Source organism: Medicago truncatula, chromosome 3 (genome assembly GCF_003473485.1).
Source record: "Medicago truncatula cultivar Jemalong A17 chromosome 3, MtrunA17r5.0-ANR, whole genome shotgun sequence".
In the NCBI taxonomy this organism is placed as follows: Eukaryota; Viridiplantae; Streptophyta; class Magnoliopsida; order Fabales; family Fabaceae; genus Medicago; species Medicago truncatula.
This window is the reverse complement of record NC_053044.1, coordinates 8,243,718-8,266,884: the sequence shown is the minus strand read 5'-3', so window position 1 is coordinate 8,266,884 and position 23,167 is coordinate 8,243,718. Positions and strand designations below refer to the sequence as shown.

Genomic DNA, 23,167 nt, shown 5'->3' with positions numbered 1-23,167 from the left:
TGGTTTCATTTGTTTGCTTTGGTACTTCAATTGGAGGCTGCTGTTATTACTGTGTTGTTTCTGCTGCTGTTATTGCTGTGCGTGTGGAGTTTTTGAGCCTGCTGGTGTTTTTTTTTTTTTTTTTTTTACCTTTGGTGCTGTCATGTGTTTTCTGTCGTCATGTTGTTTTAGCTTGTTTGTGGTTTTACTGCTGACAGTTTTGGGTTTTTGTAAGGGGAGGTATCATGGGTTATGCCCTTTGGCAAGTGTATTTGTTCCTTGTTTTTATGCAATCTTTGAGAATAAACAAGACAATATTGAACCAATTAATGATATGTCATGATGTTTTAATAGTGTTTTTTAGATTTTGTATTGAACTATTCATTATGTTTCCTATTTGATACAATATTTGTTAAACTTGTTTTGAGAATTGTGAGAATTTAAGCTTTTAGCTTTGGTTTTATCGTAAACTGTTTTGAGAATTGCGAGAACCTCCAATATTGATAAAAATATTAGAACATGAATTGTATGCAGTGAATTTCTATTGCTGAAGAAAAGCACACCAATTTCTCTTTACAATGTTTTTTAGTTGCTGTTAAGTTTTATGCAGTGATTCAAGAATAGCAGAAAAATTTGCAGTCAAGAATAAGAATGAATTGTATAGTAGAAGAAGAAATTTTTTTATTCCCATTTCATATAATATTGCATAGTACATTTAATTTGATGATACTACAAAACTAACTCTAATTGAAAATTACAATGAGAACATTCAAACTACGCCATTTAGAAATAACAACAATGAGTGATCATTGTAGTTGCTAAGCATCTAATTCTTTTTCGCGTAAATTTCTTCCTCTTCCGCTATCACATCATTTCTTCTCCAAGGCTTTTAGTTTCACAACATCTTCTTGCTTTTACCACCTATATTTACACAATTGGAATATTACAGTTCATCAAAGTTCAATCCGAACAGTTTGGAGTACACAAATTACGTGACTTTGAATCCATCTTGCCAGGCCTATAAGCACTCACACAACCATCATTTAAGAACCCTTGTCCACCATTTATAATCGTTTAAGGACTCTCTTTGATGCTGCAGGATATCCTTCCTATTCTATATTGTTCACATTTTTAACCTCAAGTTTTTCAAACAATCACTTGTTCAATCTTTTCACTTCCTTTCACACTCAATGTCTTCATTGCAAAAGCATCCATAATTCAAGCTTTTAAACTAAATCACAATAAACCATCTTTGTCACCTTCATTCTCTTTGATAAAAGCACTTTACAAGCCACTCTTTCATACCTATATCTGCATCTGTAAATGGATTATCTCAGCGAATTCAACTTCTTTTTGTATGGTGTTTTTGGCCTTCAACTTTGTTGAAACACTTGCTACTCTTCACCTAGGTTCCTCCTCTTCATGTCAGCAACCAGGGCAGTTCTTTTTGCTGTGATTATTGCCAATGCACTGTGATATGCAATATGTCACTTGGTCTATCCTAGTAAGAAAGCTTGGTTTCATACAACCTGATATAATCAGCCGATTTCTCCAACCAAGACCACAACTATATCGATGAATCTACCTACATCTCATTTCTCCAAATAAGACCGCAACTCTGTTGATGAAATCAGAACACCGGGTTTCATACAACCTGATTGAATTCAAAAACAATCTCAGTGAAGACAATAATATACATGAGGCAAAACTAAATTTTTGAATTCTAGTTATAGTGCCTAATAAACTCTTGAATCAATTCATTCTGAGTTTCAAAATTCATTGTTATAACATATATATAAATAAATGGAACCATTAACTCTTCAAAAACCAAGAAAAACAATCTAAAAACTGAAAAAGTGAATGAGAAAGGGGAATAGGTTATATTACCATGTTTGGGGATTTCAGATTGTAGCTTCAATTGATAAGAGGTGAGAAAATGAAACCCTCAATTGATCAGTTGAAAGAACGACACAGTGTTGTGATAAGGGCTTCGTCGACGACAATGACGGTGGTGCCGAATGAAGGTTGAAAGTACGGCGCACTGTTGTGATAAGGACTTCGTCGGCGACGGTGACGATGGTGCCGAACGAAGTAGCAAAGAGCACGGTGACGGTGAGGAGGAAACGGAAAAGGAAAAACATTGTCGGTGGTGGTGAGGAACAAAGGTCGATGACAGTGAGGAGAGGAACAAAGTAAGATCGTAAGATGATTTTGCAGGGAAAAAGTGTCACGTGAGTTTCTAATTGTTATATTTAGCAAGACATGTGAGCCGTAGGATTTGTTTAATTAAGCGGTTGAGATTTGGACTTACACCTGGTGTCAACGGATCCTGTCTATATATATATATATATATATATATATATATATATATATATATATATATATATTTATTTATTTGTATCGTGTTTGTTAATTTTTTTTTAGGAAAACACTGCTTTGTACGAAAGGGAATCTACGAAAACAAACGAATTACACTACCTCCACCCATGATTTCCACTAAGAGCAATATTATATAAATTTATCTATAATTTGCAGCACTCTAAAATTATTATTAATAATTAAAAGGAAAATGATAATTACAAATATTGGGGACTAGACCAAAACCCAATAAAAGTTAACCAATGGATTTCAACATGTCCCTTATTAAAAATTTCTTAGGAAAATTCATTGAGATAAAATCTGAGTAACGGAAAAAAGTATAGAACAACTAAACAACACAAAGATCACATAAACATAGATTAAAATGCATAGATATTATTATAGTAAGAACATTATTACATAAAAATAAATTATATTTAACATAGTTATTATACATACTATAATGGTTATTGTTTTATGCATTGACAAACATTAAGTGAAATGCAAAACGGCTTTTCAGTATCAAAGTCACACCTAAGTTTTCGGATATTTTCATAACAATCAAAGTGATCTTTGCATAGAATAACTGCAATGTCAAATAACAACAAAAAAAAAAAATTAATACAAGAGTATGAAATATTATGTCTAATATAAATAAGAAAATAAGAAAGTAATGTAAAAAGTTACTTACTGCCATCGGTTACCACGAGATATATTGAAAGAAAGATTATCAAAGAATAAACAAACATGGAAATGTGAGTCATTTTTTCTTCCTTTACATGTAATCAGTACAAATCATTTTATAAGTAAAAGTTTGTTGTTTTGTTTTTTTTTTGTTTTTAAGAAGTTTATTGCTTTGTTAACATCAATTGAAGTTATTCTTAAATGTCTCAAAGCTAGATCGATGTGTCAAGTTTATCCTTTAGCTCACTCATTTGACCAGTTAAGTATAATAAAGATCTCAAATAAATTTTTTGATCCCGAACAAACATTATATTTTTTATTTTTTAGCCTTTCATAATAGAGAAGGGACAAAATACCTAAAAAGAAATAATAGTGATGAACAATGAAAAAAGTTAGCTTTCAGAGGAACTTGGCAATAAAAATAAAAGTGATTAACTTTTTACTTTCAAGGGTTTTGAGTCAAAACAATTTGTTTGAAAGAAGCATGAAGCTAAAACTCTTTAACTCTAAAGTGAATAATATAAACCTCGTCATGTCTAAACAACAAGAAAGGGTTTAGCTCATGGTGAGTGGACCGTCAATATATTTCTAAGGGCCTAAAAACTCTTTAGAAAGGCCTAAGCGCCCTCCAAAAGGGCTCCTAAGACCCAGGCGCGCCCCTAGAGGCGCCGCCTCAGCCAGCTTCTAGAAACATCTAAAATTGGGTGAATAAACCCAGAAGCCCATATTGCTTAGGGCCTAAGCCACGGTACAACCAGCCCACAAAAGGCTATAAATACCACTCTTGGGATCATTCTCAAGGCATCTCATTAACGGTCTAAAACCCTATATTATATTATTGTACTCACTGCAAGTACAATTTCTTCTATCTCTCTCTTCCTCTCTCAATGTTTGTGAAAATGAGTGTAAAACTCGAATTTCTCTTAAGACTAGAGTTTGTATAGGTTCTACATAAATGAGCTAAACTCTCGATTGTCTTAAAGAGCTTAAAGTTCTCATTAACTAATTCACAAAGTTTCTACTCACTTAATAGATAAAAATGACGAATAGTTACCGGCTCTTAATTAATTACCCCAAACTTACTAGTAACTTGGTAAAAATATTTATTGTCACTCAAAACACTAAAACTAATTCCCATAACCAAAATACTATTTTACTCTTGCTCACCAAATGACCAAAATACCATTAAGTCCTAAACGACTAAAATACCCTTCATAAGGCAAACTCTACCAATCCCAGATAAAATACACGCAGAGACAATAAATCACATACAAGCACATACAAACACACATAATAAATAATAAAATAAATCTAGCAAAAATCTGGCTGTCACATTGTCTACCTCAACTAGGAAATGCGTACATCCACTATGATTTTCACCTTGCAACTCCACCTCAAAGTTTGTTCACGAGTAACCTTACATCCTCCTCTTCAGACTGACCATGAGTATTCTTCCCACAGACTCTCTAGGATGATCTTGACTGTTTAACGTCTCTCCAGATAGACACCGCTCTACAAGGCATCATTCACAAGGTGAGAAACATCACCTTCTTCATCTCCCCAACGAGACACCACCAAAGCACCCGCATCCTCATCACCACTTGAAGCGACCCATCTTGTTACAGTTAAAACACTTAAACTTTATAACTTGTTACCACTCTTTCCCCGGTTACCTCTACCTCCACCATTCCCTCTTAAAACACTTAGGCCTTCACCGTTTTCATCATCTCTCAAGTCCTTAGACTTTGCCTACTCCTTGGTTCTCAAAGCCACTTGAACTTCTTCCTAGATAACATTGCCTTCTTTGCCATAGAGCATGGTAACTTTGAAAGATTTAAAAGATCTCGGTAGAGCACACAACAAGAATATAGCTTTATCTTCATCCTCAAGATGCACCTCAATATTCTCCACGTCATCAAGGATTTTTTAGAACTCCGTAAGTTGCTCCATGATAGCCTTTGACTCCACCATCTTGAATGAGTAGAGTTGTTTCTTTAGGAATTGCCGATGAGCCAAAGACTTTGTCATATACAAAGACTCCAACTTTGACCACATCGATGTCGCAATTGGTTCCTTTTCTACATCTCTGAAACTTTATCCCCACGGAATACATGGCACTCCTGACCTTGTCCACCATCTCGGTCTTCTCCGCTTGTGACATGGTGACTGGTAACGCGTTTTCACCCTTCAAAGCTTTATCAAACTTTTGTTGTATTATCATCGCTTCCATCTTTACCTTCCAAACATAAAATATTTATCTCTGACAAACTTCTCAATATTCCACTTCAAACCCATGGTACTTGATTATCGATTTGATCCTTGCTCCACGGTGGACGCCAATTGATGTTAAATCGTCAAAAAAATTACACTAATAAAATTTGATGTGTGGAGCAAAAAAATCAAGCAACCAATATCAATGTGGGTAACAATTATAAACACAAGCAAAAGTGGAAAACAACGAGAGAAAGAAAGAGAGAAGACACGAATTTTTTTTACCCAATTCGATCCAATACTGACCTAGTATGGGGGAGGGAGTAACCCTTCGTTCCACTATAATAATGAGTAACTTTACAAAGGTATATTAAAAGGTTACAAGAATTAGTCTTCAAACCTAATTCTACTCAAAGTTCCAATTTTAGCCCGTGAGCAAGAGACTCAATCCTAATAGTGTTTTCCAAGGTGAATCAATCTCAACCTTAGTTTGTTTGTTGCCAAGAGAATTCTCTACAAACCTTAGTTTTGATGTTGGCTTCTAAACCCTTGTTTTCCAGCTCTCTACATGATTCTCATCTGATACAAGGCTTATATTTATAGTAAAAACATCCCTAAAAAATTGGAACAAATCTCACGCTGAAAAATATGTTTTAATTTTATCGTTTAGCGCAAAATCGTACTACGATTTTGCCATACCATGCTACGATTTTTCCCGAATGGGAATTGCCAAATCTGGTCCAAAAACCATGCTATGATTTTCCAAATCATGCTACGATTTTGGTAGATTCCCAAACTTCAATTTTGAGTCACCTTCAACACCCCGCCTGAAATCCTTGTTGGTTGGCTTCATCTTACTTACTTAGTTTATTTCCTGCTTAGCTCACTCATTATTTCCAATTAGTAGTTTGATTTTGTTGTTGCCCTTATTGGTGAAAACCAGTGATTACAGATTGATTTGAATCGATTTTGTAAGAAAAAATCATCTGATTTGAATATTAAAATGACATGTGGTTTAATTTGGATTGAATTGTTTCATAAAAAAAATATTGATATGCTCCTATGTGATTAAATGTGGTTTGTATTGAGCCGTTTCAATCATATTTTTTCTTTACGCAAACTCATGCATACAAATTGTGGAGAGGAGGGGTAATGCGGTTTGTAGTATCAGTGTCTACATGTCAGTAAGCAGAATAGGTAACAACAACTAGTGCAGATTTGGTCAAATTATTCGTTTGCGAAGGGTTCTCTACATAAATTTGAACTCTTTAGGTGTGGTCTGTAAGTGTTTTGTTTTCTGCATGCCACATCTTTTGTGACAGATGCGTGCATCATATGTTGTGTCGTAGCGGAAACTTAGAATAATTTCTAAACTGGAGCTGATGAGGACTGGTTTGAGAAATATGTTGTACATGCTCAAATTTTGGATGCGAGGAACATTCATGAACAAACATTTCTTTGAGGTTTGTAAATAATACTTCAGTCAAGTGGTTGTGAGCAGGGAGAGTCTTTAGGGAGAGTCTTTAAGTAATGTTTGATAGAATGTCATAAGATTTTACTCTGATATTGGATCAATGGAGTGTCATAAGATTTATAAATAATTATGAATAGAGACAAATTTCACAGAACTGGTGTGTGTAAGTCTGAGTTATATGTCCCACATCGGATAGAAAAGTAAAGGTTGGACACTTTATAACTAAGAGGACTCATAAACCCATTGTCTTAAGGTAGGGCCGTTCCTATGAAATAGGAGGCTCGGTTCTATTTTTAAAATAGGCCCAAGTAAGATAAAAACGCATTTTTTTGTGTGTAGCTAAGCTTCATTAAAAAGTCAGAATCAGAAGAACTTTTAAACATGAAACAAAATAAAATAAAATTAAGTGAAAGAGATGTGAAATTTACCTAACTGTGTCATTTGGAATGTCACTCCTACGTCTTAGGAAATGGGAAAACGAATAGTTTATGTGAAGAAAAAAAAATAATTGTTGTGATTCTTTCAATGAAATAGCTTTTCAAATTGACTGATTAAGTGATTATACAAATTGATGGTTGTTTGATAGCATCAAATTTATGTCCAGAAAGTAGAACTGGAGTCTAGAAAAAAAACTCATACGTGTACTAAAGAAGAAAAAAAGTAACATGTAATTTTTTAATTTAAGTGGGGGTACTGGGTATTATAATTTTTTTTGAGGCCTATAGTTTTTGGAGGCTCGGTTCGGTAGAATCTTTTGCACTCCCCAGGATCCGGTCCTGCCTTAAGGTTTTAGGTAAGATTGTGGCGTCTCTCACTTGTATGGTTGTTCTAGCCTCGATGTAGATGGTCCCCCTAAACTCCCCTTGTGACCCAACAAGAACAATGTCTTAGTTTATTGAGAAGAAAATACATGTACATATTTCAAATAAAAGTGCAATTTAGAATATTTTCAATTTGAAATTTCATAGAAGTTATACTTCGACCTTTGCCCGCTACTTATCACTTTATACAATTTTGTCATTTTAATCCCTGCCCTCTCAAAAAAAGTTACAGCGCAGTGTAACAACAACACGGTTTGATCTTAAAATCGGTCTCTAAATTGACCAATTATTTCCGGTCTCTTAATCGATTACTAAATGGCATTTTTCTGAAATCAAATTTGCCTAAGCAATGAGCATCAATTTTGAATTAAAGGGTGTTCATTATGTCATTGGTGTTCATGTGAAAGCATATTTATGTCCCAGTGACCGTAAACTCCATATAACTGGGCCAGTATCAATTTGATTAATGTTTTCAACAAAAATATGGCGGCCATCATGAGCAGAAACAGGAAAGACATCACAAGTAGGTTGCACATAATTTGTTCCGAACATTCTTGATGGAGTGTCGTTGATAGAAACTGGAGTGAAATCAAAAGCATCCATTATATCAAGAGCATCTAAAATTATTTCATTGATACCACCATCGTTGTCATGATTCCACGGTACAAGTGTGACTCCCAAAGGTATTAATCTTCTTGTATGATGGTTTTGTTGATCCATTGCTTTATTTTTGCTTCGTCTTTCTAGGTACCGAAAAGGGTTAATAACGAACTGATAAGAAAGAAGACAAACAAAGTTGTTTCATCTCAACTCAACAACCTTAATATTTGTGTCAACAATTGTTGATATAACAAAGCAAGAAGTAAGAGTTCTATCGAATAAGAAGCAAGGATATATAATGAATGAGATTATTTTTTTAGGGTTTGGTTCTAATACGCGCGACCTAGCGGGTATGAACGAATGAGTTAGTTTCGTTTCAACAGTAATATTTTGTGCATTTATTATTTATCTTTGATCAATTATTATAGGGTGTCGTTAACCGATGCCCCCGGGGCACCGGTTTTAATTAAAAAAACAATAGTTTTTTTCACCGAAAAAAAATCATGGAAAAAAATTGGTTTGAGTATAGGCCTTTCAGTGAATTGGCTTGCAAGAAAAAAATGATTAAAAAAAAATCACACAAAAAAAATCTCGGATGGAGTAAAATTCACAAGAAGAAAAAAAATTGTTAAGATATTAAAGGAAGCAAGGGGACTAAAAAAAAAATTCACAAGAAAAACTTTTCACTTTAAGATATGAAATGAAAGGAAGCGTATATTTCTAAAGAATATTAAATACAGTATTTTTCTATTTTAATTAAGTTGATAAACTTTTCACTTTAATTGAATCAAAATTAAATGAGACACATTAATATATTATATTATAGGATAAATCTTGGTAATAATCTTTTCTATTTAATTTATTACTCTCTTTTTACCAAAAAAATAATTATTATTACTCTCTATCCCAATTCCATCACACACACACACACACACACACACACACACACAGATATATATATATATATATATATATATATATATATATATATATATATATATATATATAGGTTTAAATATAGTTTTTTCTCTCCTTATTTTTTTAAAATCGAAATTTTGGTCCTGATATTTCAAATTGCACAATTTTTTTATTAAAGAAAAGATGCTTATAGAATTTCATTAATAATAGTATCAGTTATACAATGAGGGATATGAAAATAAATAATTGGACTAGCATATAACACGTCTTCTTCAACTAAACCATGAGCGCTACCGCATTTGTTTGTTACCTATCGAACTTCAACCGAGTTTATAAAATGTGAATGAAAGAGTCTCTGGCATCTTGATATGGTATGACCAAATTCTGAAACATCAGGTCTGTTGGAGTGAAAAGCGTCATTGGTTGTTTTAGAATCCATCACAAAGTTGGCATTGTCCATGTTGTGAATTCCGGACTCAAAACTACACCAATACAAACTATGATGTGTGAAGTAAAGGAAAGTAGTAACCAATATCAAAGTGAACACAAGCAATAATCAACAATAACAGCACCTAGATCTAATCTTGGAATCAAAGTGAAAAGCACAAAACCACAAACAAAAGATAAAAGGAGAGAAGAGAGAAACAAACACACCAAAGATTGTTCACCCAGTTCGGTCTAAATTTGACCTACTCTGGAGGAGAGATTCATCTCTCCAATCCACTATCAATGAGTTCTTACAAAGAGATACAAAAGAGTTACAAGAAATTAGCTTTAACAAGTTCACAAAGAACAACCCTAATTTCTACCCTTTTCCCTCTCACCAATGAACAAGACACTCAATGATTTTCACTCACCAAGGTGTTTACAATGTTTCCTAACCCAAGAGAAATCTAATCAAAGACCCTCAACTCTAAAGTTACCTCCTTTGATTTCCCAAGTTTCTCTCTCTTCAACTCTAATGTTTACAATGCTCTCCTTCAAAATTTGCAAAGAACACTTATATAGCAGTCTTCAGCATCTAAATCGTGTCACGTTTTTCCCCAATCATGTCACGATTGATGCGTACGACCCAAGGTACGACCAACCTTATCCTAAAAATCTTGCCCAACAAGCCAAAAATCGTGTCACGTTTTCCCAAAATCGTGTCACGATTGGACGCCCTGAAAACAGCTCTCGCCATTACCAAACTCGTGACACGCTTGCCAAATCGTGTCACGATTTCTCTGCTTCCCAACTTTGCAATTTGAAGACATACACAACATTTTCCACCTTGACTTCAAATTGATGATGATGCCACTTTAACCATCAACCACCAATCTCCCTTTTCTTTTTCCCTTGCATCCAACTACACCAAGTTGCTCCACAAGTCTACACCAAACCATCTTCAACCACGGAACGTCTCCCGCTTCCTCGAAGATCACCTTGCATCCAATCAGGTAATCGCACAAGCAACGTCATACATTCTTCAAACCCCAGAATGTCTTCCGTCCTCATGAAGAATTCATATGCTCACACCTAGAGCATAAACACCCAAGGCCTCCATAGTCGTACCATTCTCGGTGTCACAAACTCCACCTCAAGTTGAGCTTTCTCTACCTCAACTTCCAAATGAGTACTTCCACTATGCCTTCACCTTGCAGCTCCACCTCAAGGTTGATCACGAGTATTATTCACACCGCCTCTCCAGACTAACCATGAGTATTGTTACCACCGCCTCTCCTGGCTGATGTTGAGTGTTTAACGTCTCTCCAGACGAACACCACTCTACAAGGCATCAATACCAAGGTGAGAACCCTCACCTTCATCATCCTCCCAACACTCACCACCAAAGCACCCGCATCCCCATACTCTTCGGACACAACTTGCGCGGAGCTCTCATTGTCCTCCGGACAATCCCTCTTGAAGTGACCCAACTTGTGACACTTAAAGCACTTATACTTATCCTTGTTACCGCTCTTTGAGCTTCCTCGGTTACCTCTACCTCCATCATTTCCTCTTGAAGCACTAAGGCCTTCACCGTTTTCATCCGCTCTCAAGTCCTTGGACTTGGTTAACTCCTTGGTTCTTAAAGCCGCTTGAACTTCTTCCAAGGTGACAATGCCTTCTTTGCCATAGAGCATGGTATCCTTGAAGGATTCAAATGATCTCGGTAGAGCATACAACAAGAGTATAGCCTTGTCTTCGTCCTCAAGTTGCACCTCAATGTTCTCAAAATCATCAAGGATTTTGTTGAACTCCGTTAATTGCTCCATCACGGTCTTTGACTCCACCATCTTAAATGAATAGAGTTGTTGCTTAAAGAATTGCTTATGAGCCAAAGACTTGGTCATATATAATGACTCCAACTTTGACCACATCGATTCCGCGGTTAGTTCCTTCGCGACATCCCTTAAAACTTTGTCACCGAGGCACAAGACAATGGCACTCTTAGCCTTGTCCACCATCTCGGTCTTCTCCGCTTGTGACATGGTCACCGGTAACGCATGCACCTTCACCCTTCAAAGCTTTCTAACACTTTTGTTGTATCAACACCGCTTGCATTTTCACCTTCCATAACCCAAAATCGTTAATTCCGGTGAACTTCTCAATATCCCACTTTGAACCCATGGTACTCACTAAAACAATTCACTCCTATACCCCACGGTGGGCGCCAATTGTTGTCAATTCAGGACTCAAAACTACACCAATACAAACTATGATGTGTGGAGCAAAGGAAAGTAGTAACCAATATCAAAGTGAACACAAGTAATAATCAACAATAACAACACCTAGATCTAATTTAGGAATCAAAGTGAAAAGCACAAAACCACAAGCAAAAGATAAAAGGAGAGAAGAGAGAAACAAACACATCATAGATTGTTCACCCAGTTCGGTCCAAACTTGACCTACTCTGGAGGAGAGATTGATCTCTCCAATCCACTATCAATGAGTTCTTACAAAGAGATACAAAAGAGTTACAAGAAATTAGCTTCAACAAGTTCACAAAGAACAACCCTAATTTCTACCCTTTTTCTCAATCTCACCAATGAATAAGACACTCAATGATTTTCACTCACCAAGGTGTTCACAATATTTCCCAACCCAAGAGAACTCTAATCAAAGACCCTCAACCCTAAAGTTACCTCCTTTGATTTCCCAAGTTTCTCTCTCTCTTCAAGCTTTCCTTCAAAATTTGCAAAGAACACTTATATAGCAGTCTTCAGCGTCTAAATCGTGTCACGTTTTTCCCCAATCGTGTCACGATTGATGCGTACGACCCAAGGTACGACCAACCTTATCCTGAAAATCTTGCCCAGCAAGCCAAAAATCGTGTCACGTTTCCCAAAATCGTGTCACGATTGGACGCCCTGAAAACAGCTCTTGATATTACCAAAATAGTGACACGCTTGCCAAATCGTGTCACGATTTCTCTGCTTCCCAACTTTGCAATTTGAAGACATACACAACAAGCCATCTGCATGTCACTTAATCATTCCATAACAATAAACAAATCTAAAGGTTCACCAACCGGAACAGAATATAAAGGAGTGGAATTCCTGGTTTTGGCTAGAACAAAAGCTTCATCATTGTCGCGCACACATGTACCAATATCTATACGATGCATTGTTGTAATTTTTTGATTTAGAAAACGCACATTTTTAAAAAGAGCACTTACCATCAAAGAGTTTATCGGGTTGAGTCATGACCATGTCACTCTCTTTAAGTGTTTCCAATGGAGAGATGTGGGGTTTTCTTGCCAAAAAAAAAAAAACTATTTATGATGAGAACATTATTTGTGTCTTGGAATCACATCAGGACATGAATCATGCATGGAGTCGGAGAACAGCAAACCAAAGCTAAACTAAGGAATATTCATTATATCATTTGATTTTATACATTTTACTTCTATTTGCAGGATTATTTGGAAGCTGAAGCCTTCAATAGCAAATAGATAATTGGCATAAATCAGTTGCAGATATACATAGTTTTACTTTTATTTGACTAATTATTTTCAGATTGGGTTTCATTCTTGATTGCATAAATTAAAGATTAGGGGTTTTATAGCTATATCAATATCGGCCTAATTTACATTTGAGTATTATTTGTTTTGGTTTGAAAATAAGTTTGATTTTTGCTTAAAAGCACTCCATCTTTGTATTTGTTGGTTCGTCTATATTCATTCCTTGTCATATCATGACTGGTACCTATAGTATACTCTGAAGAATTTAGCTTATTTGACATTGTGCATTGTGATTTAATTTCTTGTGACGTGAATAACCATTCTTCCCGCCCTAACTCTTGTTCGATAGAGTTCGACAGCTCTAACTAATAGTTTTGTGGGTTTTCAGCTTCAACCAACTGTAACCAAATCATTGCAGAGATGGAGTTGTACTTGTTGTGATAACTTGGTTTTCTCACCTCGGACAACGACAAATCTTCCTTTGCTGAAAGAATTTAAGCTGTAATGCTTCATTATCAGCGCTACATGAGTCCCAAGTGGCTTCTACTGCTAGTATTAAGTCTGCCCCAAGTAGGGTTAAATCATGTCCTTGCACTAAAGCTTCCAGATTCTGAATGAGTCTCTCAGTATTTAATGTTTGGCCATTTACTAATAATACATTGAACACATGAGTGCAAACGTTGATCATCCGGCCTTTAGAAGATGTATAATTTCATGTTTTTCTCATGTCAATAATCTTTTTTTTTTTAACCTAGATATTGTTTGGCTAAGAAAAGATGGAGGAAGAAGACGGTTTCAGGATTAAAGGAAAATGACATTTCATAGTAAGCCAGAACCTTCTGATCCTTATAAACAACCGCATTTGAAATTGTCCATACGTTGCTTGTCGGTGTAATGATAAATCAGAAAGGTGATGATGGACTTGGTTACTCTGAACTTGATTTTTTCAGCCCTTTTTTCGAAAATCAATTTTTCTAGTTTTAAAACATATTGCTGTGGAAATTGCTCATCTTGCAATGTTCTTCCTTTGATATTCAGGGAACTATTTCCTGTTGACAGTGTCGGAAACCTTCAGAAATCTTATGATTTCGGTTCTTTGTTGGGGTTAGATACTACGTGAATAAGAAAAAGTTGCCTCAATCTTCGAGGGGAGATTTTCTTGCAAAATTTAACTGGTACGCCAATATGTAACCGATATAAAAGTATTGAAGTTTTTACCTAATAACTTCTATGTGAAGCTTGGTCAAAGAGATTTTGGCTCAGTTTTACATCATCACCATTTGCAGCTCCAACAAAGAACTACACTCTAGACGATTTTGAAACAATTAATTTACAACTTTCTAGTCGATTGTTTTGGTTAAAATGAAATCTAGTTGATAGTTTTTTTTCCCCATATTTAACATTCGAACCGGACGTGTTAATAGTATAAGGCGATCCGACTAATTTGAATATATATGATATATTGAAATGTTGCGGCTTAACTGATCAAAATAAATATTTTTTTATGGGACAATTTGGAGAAGTATTTTAAACGCAATACATTGTATATAGGAACATATAATGGACAAAATAGAAAGACAATTTTTATATTCATCAACAAATACAAGAAACAAAAATTAAAACATGTAAAGAAACTACATAGACGAAGTCACATATTCTGAACAATCTGACGACACAAAGGGCAAGTGTTTGATCTACAAAGCCATTTCATAATACATCCTTCGTGATACAAATGCGAACACCACAACCGAGTTGCTTGCGTTCCAACCAAAAGCTCAACCAAACAAATAGAACACATCATTTCTTCAGACTCCATTCCTTCTTCAACTCTAATTTTTGAAAGATAACGATAAGAATGTCGTTCGATAGTTTCAGTATTTCTGGTCGTAGTTTGAACCTCGTTGCTGAGGTTATGGTGGCGAACAACATAAGGACGCAAGAGAGTGAACCTTGTTGATCGATTTGTAGCATGAGTATGATGAGGACGAGCGAGATTTAGATCAACAGCATCGAGAATCATTACATGATCACTTCCTACATTTATAGAACTTCTTATATATCGTGGCTGCTCCATAACTCCACTTAGAATTTTTTTGACTGAAAATATAATAAAGAAATAGAAAATAAGAAATAAGATAAGAAGAACAAGTAATGAAATTTATTGATTTATGATAAGAAAAAGTAGAAACCTTGTGAAGTTTAGGTTTAGGGCACAAGAAAGAAACAGAACCTCAGTGCAAGCTAAGAAGCAACACGGCAACCTTAGAGTATTATTTGAGTGAATTTATCGGACAACCTAATTATCGAACAAACCTAATAAAGAAGCAAAAATATGAGAGAGAGAGAGAGAGAGTACGTAGATAGCGAAGGAACAGGACAATCTAATTCATTGATAGGTTTTGAGGTTGCTTTTTTCGTTTAGTGCAATAGAGAGAAAGAGAACAAGGGTGGCGCAAGAACCTTAGAGTTATCGAAGAATAAGCAAGAATGTAAGACAGAGAGAGTGTGACAAAACAACCTAATTTATAGCTAGGTTTTGAGGTTGATTCTAGATTATTGCTTTAACGGTAAAACTTGAGTCGGTGAGTTTCATCCCAACGGTTTTAATAATATTTGCATTTATTATCTTTATGATTTATTAATTTTAGGGTTAATCAAGTAAACGGTCCCTATAAATATTTACAATTTTATTTTTAGATCCTACAAAATAAAATCAACCCTATAAAATTTTCCATCAGCATTTTTACTACAAAATAAAATCATATTTTTTAGTCCCTATAAAATTATACACGTGGCATGCCACTTAAGCGTTGACTAGGTCAAAATTGACCAAAAGGACCAAAGATACAAAGGGGTTAAATCTTAGGGGGCAAAAATTGTAGTTTTTGTACTTAGGGGGTCAAAATTGCAAGTTTTTGAAAGTTAAGGGGGAAAAAGTGCACTTTAGCCTAAATATTAAGGTTTTTATAAATAGCTTGTATGGTGTATTGTACATTTGCCCATAAGGTGCGTCATTATATCTTTACTTATTGCAATTGTGTCCCTAATTAAATCAAAATTAAACATAGATTCTCATTTGTGCACTAAGATTGAAATTCCCCTTATATTTTGTATGAAGACTGATTTGTAAAAAGATAAAGCTTAGTTTTAGAGTGCTCCACTAGCTGACATGATATCGGCAATTATACTATTGACTAAACAAAATAACTTTTTCAAAAAAGTAAATTTTCTAATTTCACCGTAGAAGCCCCCTAAAGCAAAATGACGTGAGAGATAAAAGAAAGAATAGATCCATTCCGCTTCTCCTTCTCCCTGCAACCTCGCTTCTGAACCCACCACCCATCATCAACTTTTCTCTGCCTCTCTCCGCCGCCGTCCTCCTGATCTCCAACGTCGACGACGGTTATTCCATAGGCTGTCGTCAAATCTTCCTCTTGCCTTCACAATCTTTTTTCAAATTTGATTTGGAATGAAGTTTGGGATTCATTGAAGGTTGTTATTGTAGAGATCAGTAGACTAATAAAAACAACAAATGTTCTTTCAGTTTTCTCTTGAGAAGTAGGTTGCTTTATTTGCTTTTTTTTATTTTTAAAAAGGGTGTGCCACGTGGCACGCCCTTATTGGCAATTGTATATACCATTAAAATCACTATGGTACACAAGTGCAACCCAAACCCAAAACAATAGCCGTTTAGGGTTTATGCACGTTTGTTAAGGAAAAGATTAATTGTGTTGATTTCAATGATAAAATTATTATCATTCAAAGATAAGTATAATTTCTTAAAATATAAAGTATAAAATATTTATCTATCTATACTATATTAATATATAAAGTGAATACATTGTTTTGGGATAACTTGTTCACTATCAATTATACCCTTAGACAAATTTGCATATAAAAATGCGATATTGTTAGTTTCATTCGAAAAGATGAGAATTTAATTTATATTTGTTTTATTTTTTGTGTCATTAAAAAAGATGAGTATAGTTTGTTAGAATATGGGAATATGAATGTGTGAAATGTTCATACACATACTTTATTGAAAATTAAAATTAATTGACTCAAAATATAAATTTCACAAAAATTAATATTTGTAATTTATATGTATTGTGTAATAAAAAGAGTAAACAGACGGATATGGAGTGCCGTCTGAACGCTTGTTAATATAACATTTATTAGGTCATAATTTTTTTTTTGTGGTGGTCGGGGTTCGAACTCTGAACCTTGCATATTTTATATATTGTCCATACCAACTGAACTAAGCTCATGAGGACAGGTCATAATCTTTTATATTCATTTGTTAATATAATACTTTGTTCCCCTTTTTATATTTTTTTATATAATATTCATTTGATTGTGTTCGCAACTCAACTAGTTAATGGACTAAGTATCTGTTTAGAGTGACTAGGATCCACAAGAGTAAAAGTTTTGACAGATCATAAATTGTTGAGAGTTTTTCCCTTCATCTGTTTTCCTTTTACTTTATGTCATTAAAAGTCTCTTGTTTTTAAACTTACAAGTCATTTTTATTTGCAAATTCATGCCATTAAATGCTTTTTACTTTGTTTAGGTCATAACAGAACTGAAGAATGCAATAGAGAAGCAATATCAAAAGATGCTGCCAATAAATCAAGTAAGTTTTGACAATCTCTTTATAATTTATTGCACATGCTTTTCTAAGAGTAGGCACCACAATTTGCTTTTTCTATATAGGAGCTAGCAATGATCATTGCTGATGTCGTATTCTGCAGGTAACATCTTTTTTGCAGCTATCGTGGATTTTGTTAAATTATGACTTAGTACAGGGTTCTATGCATAAATCAGAACTTGTTAAATTATTAGTGAAACCAAAAGCATCCATTATATCAAGAGCATCAAGGATTAATTCATTGACACCACCATCGTAATTAATACGATTCCAAGGTACAAGTGTGACTCCCAAAGGTATTAACCTTCCTTGTTGCGACTCCATTGTTTTGTTGCACTGATAATTATAACAGAGAAATAGAAAGAATGAATAAAAGGCCTGTGTGGAAAACAAAGAAGAAGAAAATGGGCAATCTTACCAAAAAAGTAGAAACCCTAAAAGTTGTGACTCCGTTGACTCAAAAAGGTGAGTCGATGGCGGAAGAGGGTCGGTGGAAGAAGGTCGACGGAACTGAAAGAAATACGTGAACGAAGAAGACAAATAGAGTTGTCTTGACTTAACTCAACAACCTTATCAAGGGAAGCGGAGAACAAGCAAGAATGTAATGGAAACAGTAGAAACGAATGAGTCATTATTGTTAGGAAGCGACCAAATTTATAGCTACATTTAGGTTATTGGTTTTAGGGTTTGGTTCTAACGAAAAAAAAAAAAAAGACAACGAATGAGTAACTGAATTCACAGTTATCTAGAATACCCTTCCTCTTGGAGGCCGGATATAATAATATTTCAGTAGTGCTATATGGTACGAGACTTTTCTTCGCACAAAATGCAGGACAACTTGTTTGCCTTACAAAATCACCATATATGGGCTCATTTTAATTATTTTAAACGGATTGCTCACAATAGAATCCTATATAGCTATCATTGCATATGATGTTTGCCATATAGCACTACTGATCACCGCCAACCTCACATCGCTTCATATTTGATATCATCATTGCATAGGAAGGTATACACATGAGAATGTGAGAGAGAGAAATGAAGCATAAAAAAACTGAGAAGTGTTGGCAGATGGTAGTTACTCCTATATACTTTATAGAAATTTAATCTAGCTTGTTGGGTTTTAAAAATAAAATGAATAGTTACTATTCGTATAAATTCGTACAATACCGTGTCTCGTAACATTAAGCATTTTCCATAATATTTTGTACATGGTTTTTTCTAGATTACCTTTGAAGAATGGTGGGTAATTTACCCACCAACCAATGAAAATGAGCAATTTGTTGGTGGGGTCAAGATAGATTATGGATACCACTTAAAATGTGCTTATGTGGCTAATGTGTATTGCTTGGGGTAAATAACCCATCATTCTTCCATGGGTACCCTACTTGTCACCTTTGTACATTTATAATTTATTTTAGTGTGTTTTGTGCATTTATAACTTTTTTTAATGCATCAACCAATATTAATGTTTAACAGGCTTAATATCGTACGAGTTGTGGTCAGGATAACTCATACATATTTTTAATGCTGCTATAAAAGCAACATATCAAAGACAATCTAGAGACCAAAACTTATTGAATATTTTTAGAGGACCAAGAACAAAATTTGAGATATTTATTGAGTTAAAAACTCATTTAAACGGCTTCTTAAAAAAAAAAAAAAAAAAAAAAAAAATCTCATATAAACCATTTTTATTGGATCATGTTAACGAGTGCCCGGGGGCACTAGTTAAGGAAGCCAAAACAAGAAATTACAAATCAAAAAAGATACATTTTTAAACTTTTAATTCATTGATTACACTGCTTTCAATGTAAAACTTACTATAAGGATTCCAAAAGAAGAAGTAATTTTATAAAAAAAGTCAACGATTTCGATTTCCGATGCATTGATTAGACATATTTTCATGATAAGTTACTATTTAAAGGCCAGCACTGGTTAACATTCCCTTCTATCTAATGTATCGGTGACCTTTTTTTAGGAAAGTAAACCTATGAAGCCCAGATACATGATACAATACGGATATGATACGGCACCGATACGTCGATACGGGAAAATTTTAAAATTCAAGATACGCTGGGATACTTCAATAAAAAATTAAATTTAAACTACATATTAAAAATCAAAATACAAAATATGGACTAAAACTCAAAAGCAAAAAAATTGGTGCAAAACCTAGACCAAAGAGACATAGAAAAACGATAAAGCACAACAATGAAATTGTCTTCACACAACAATCAACAATAGCATCGTTCTCAAACAAACAAAGAGACGCAAACTAAATGATAGCAACAAATTGTACTATAAATGTAAGTAATATTGATAATAAAGAAAACGACAATTAGTCAATTACATATATGATATATCATAAATAAAAAACATTATTACTTAATCAATTACATATATACCAAATATATATAATAGAAACATTAGGTAATCTGCACATATCGGTTTTCCACCACCTATCGCTCTTACCCCAGATGTATCTTAAAAGTATTGGATAATTAGGTGGCTGATTTTGACCTGTTTTATTTGAGCTTCAAGTTCGGCAAAAATCGATGGCCGTGCCCTGAAAATCGGCCAGCGATTTTTAGCTTCCAGAATTCCAATTTCTTCAATTTTGAGCCACTTTCACAACAGAGCCAACGGTAGTTAACTGCCGTTGAGTGTATTATGTTAATTTGCGGATGCATAAGAGCAATTTTAGAAGCTTAAAGAGCATTTTTTATGAGAATATGGAGATTAGTTAAGAATGGAGTCTTTCCGTGCATGGGTATGAGCTACCTCATTCGCTTTGTCTTTGATCAAACTCAACCTAAGAGTTTTCAAAATAAGCTTGGAAACATCGTTTGCATTAATCAATGATTGCTACAAATTCCTAGCATCTTCCTTACCTTTATTGTGATAAGTCTACAACTTTCTTTGCATCGAGTTCAAAATCAACATTTGAGAGTTGTAGTGCATGCATCCAATTAACGACATGTAAAAGTGTCATTACTTCACCAATGTCTGTAAGACATATCGGGTTCGACCATAATATTTAGGATTGGACAAAATGACATTAGTCCTCTCTCATACACATGCCAAATCCAACACAATTCAAAGATGCAAAGAATGATGCGTTTTAAACAAAACATGATAGGTTTTCTCCACATTATGTCTATATGCAACACGTTCCTGCGTCAGTTTTCTACTGTTTTGGGTAACTTTCTGCCATAGGCCCAAATTACGGCTCTTCTAAACACTCAAACTAACTGTTGTCACTTATTCCACCTTTTGCTATGGAAAATTCAGCACTAAAGCAAAAATCACATTAGTTGTTGTTGTACTTTGTTGAACCGCACTTGCAACTCGTGATCAATCAGAGAATGCACTCGTGCTTGTTGTAGCACCGGTAGGGGCTGATCGTCCCCGGCAATACAAGCTCCGCGACTAAGCGAAGTGTCATAAAAAATTAGAATATTAATGCCATAACCTATTATAAGTAAAAGTTATGCTAACAAGTGTCTTAAGGGTATTGTTTAAGGAATCCAATAAAAAAAGTTTTATCTTGAAAACATAAATCAAACACATATAAAAGTAATAATTACATAAATTTCTATGCAAAATTACTATTTTTAGTTGCTTAAACGATACTACAATGACACTTGTTAGCATTTTCCTATAAGTAAAAGGAGGCATTAAATTTGCGTTAATTGAAAATTAACTACATTTGAATATGTAAAGCTAGTTTTCTTGATGGTTTTTCCTACATTACCTTTTGATGAAACAATTGTTAAAACAATTTTCTTTTTATGAACAGTGATACTGATGTTTGCACTTAAGTTTTTTCACAAAAATAGACAAGAAAGAAGTCTCGTATATATTCAACAGAATAATTAGAGTAACATGATAATACTACTACAACAACAGCATCACAAGATCAAAGAAGATACCAAAGGATTATTGTTGAAATCACAAAAATGTTGATTGAAGAGTCAATAATAATGAGTTTTATTGATTCAACCTCATCACAACAAGGTTAAATATTTAAGGAAAAAGAGGTTTATAGTTGAACAATCATCATAGTCGAATAATTTGAAAGCTACACAAGATTATGATTAAAGTTACGTGACAAAACTGACATTGAGTTACGTTACATATCTTAAGGATTTACTTCAATAATACATGTCAAAGCTTTTCAAGATATGAAAATTTAAGAATAATCTTTAAATAGTTTCTAAAAAAATTTAAGGAAAATATGCAAGAGTTTAATGAATCCACATTGAATGAATGAGGATAACTCTCTTATATGATTCTCTTACTCTTATATTTTATTATATGTCTTAAACACAAGCCACCCACACTCATGTTCATAATATTGTCATTACATTATCCATAACGATCTAGTCTCTCATTAAACCAGTAACATCTATCTAGAACAATATGGTCTTAGCAAAATATTTGACTAATATTTATGATTATTATATCCAGAACAGTATGATCTTTATTAATTTAAATATCCTAATTACTACGAGTCAACCCAAGTGGGTTAACTCATCATCCATTTTATTTAACTATTGATAATTCTTTTGCTTAAAATTTTTTCTCTATAATTACTGAAGAAATTATAATGTACAAATACATTAATTAATCTAGTAATAATTTTCTGACTTTTCTATTTATGTTAATTTTTTACAATTAGACTTAGTGGTCATTGTTGGATTTATGTCGTAGTCTTGATACGTGTGGTTGAAGATTAAAAGTGCCACATATCATTCATTTTTATACTTGCTTATCTTCTACAACCTCCTTCTTCCTTCATTCATTCTATATTCTCTCTTTCTAGTGATCGATATCAGTCTCAATCAGTTCAAAAACAAACTCAGGTATCTCTCTCTCCCATTTAATTATCTTCTTATATTGTCTTTAAAAAATCATTGAATAACCAATGGTCAACATTATAAATATATATTCTAGTGAGTCCTCTCTTATAATATGGACCGGAGGGATTGATAACGATGTTGTCCAAGTAACCTTCTTTATATAATCTTTGCCTATCAAGAGGCATTTGATTAAGGATTTTATGAGTTGTTAAAGAAGTTAGTTTGTTAATTATATTAGTTATGAGTGTGTCTAAATAGAAGAACACAAATTTTAGAGAATATTTTTAAATATTTATAATTGTGAATTGTGAATAGAATTTGAGTGTTGTGAAGGGGAAACTTGGATGAGAGATTCTCTTTCATTCTATTCTATTTCTTAATAATATTTTTGTTTAATTCAACTTCTCGGTTTCCTAATCTTTTCTTTTTGCTAAATCAAGAGAAGGTGAAACATCAAAGAGAGTCTGAGAGATCCCAACTTGGTTGGCACCTCTTAGATACCCTATTCTCTCGGATTCATAAACTTGAACTATTCGTCTTTAAACTCGTTAACCACTTGAATTCAACCACGATTATATGCTTTAACAGTTAACTAGGATAATACATAACCATCTATTCTTTGCAGATAGCCTCCCGGAGTTGTGAACCACGCTTAGAATTGAGATC

General features: G+C 34.1%; 1 protein-coding gene and 1 long non-coding RNA gene across 2 annotated transcripts; both read right to left on the bottom strand.

Moving 5' to 3' along the window:
* Window positions 1-635: 635 nt before the first annotated feature.
* Window positions 636-2,340, bottom strand: LOC11443745 (uncharacterized). The gene is made up of 2 exons (XR_003010110.2): window positions 1,867-2,340; window positions 636-1,633 (listed from the first exon to the last, which is right to left on the bottom strand). It is a non-coding gene; the product is annotated as an uncharacterized lncRNA (long non-coding RNA).
* A 12,296-nt stretch (window positions 2,341-14,636) lies between these two features.
* Window positions 14,637-17,960, bottom strand: LOC11441714 (E3 ubiquitin-protein ligase RNF43). The gene is made up of 2 exons (XM_003598910.2): window positions 17,792-17,960; window positions 14,637-15,085 (listed from the first exon to the last, which is right to left on the bottom strand). The coding sequence occupies exons 1-2, from the start codon at window positions 17,958-17,960 to the stop codon at window positions 14,637-14,639; spliced, it is 618 nt and encodes a 205-aa protein (XP_003598958.2).
* Between the last annotated feature and the right edge of the window lie 5,207 nt (window positions 17,961-23,167).

Bases quoted from the DNA above. Each gene is read 5' to 3' on its own strand.
- LOC11441714 (XM_003598910.2), bottom strand. From the start codon at position 17,960: ATGGAGTCGCAACAAGGAAGGTTAATACCTTTGGGAGTCACACTTGTA. The intron at 15,086-17,791 runs GTACTAAGTCAT...TTATATTTTCAG, and splicing joins TGATTTATGCATAGAACCCT to TCAAAAAAATTCTAAGTGGA.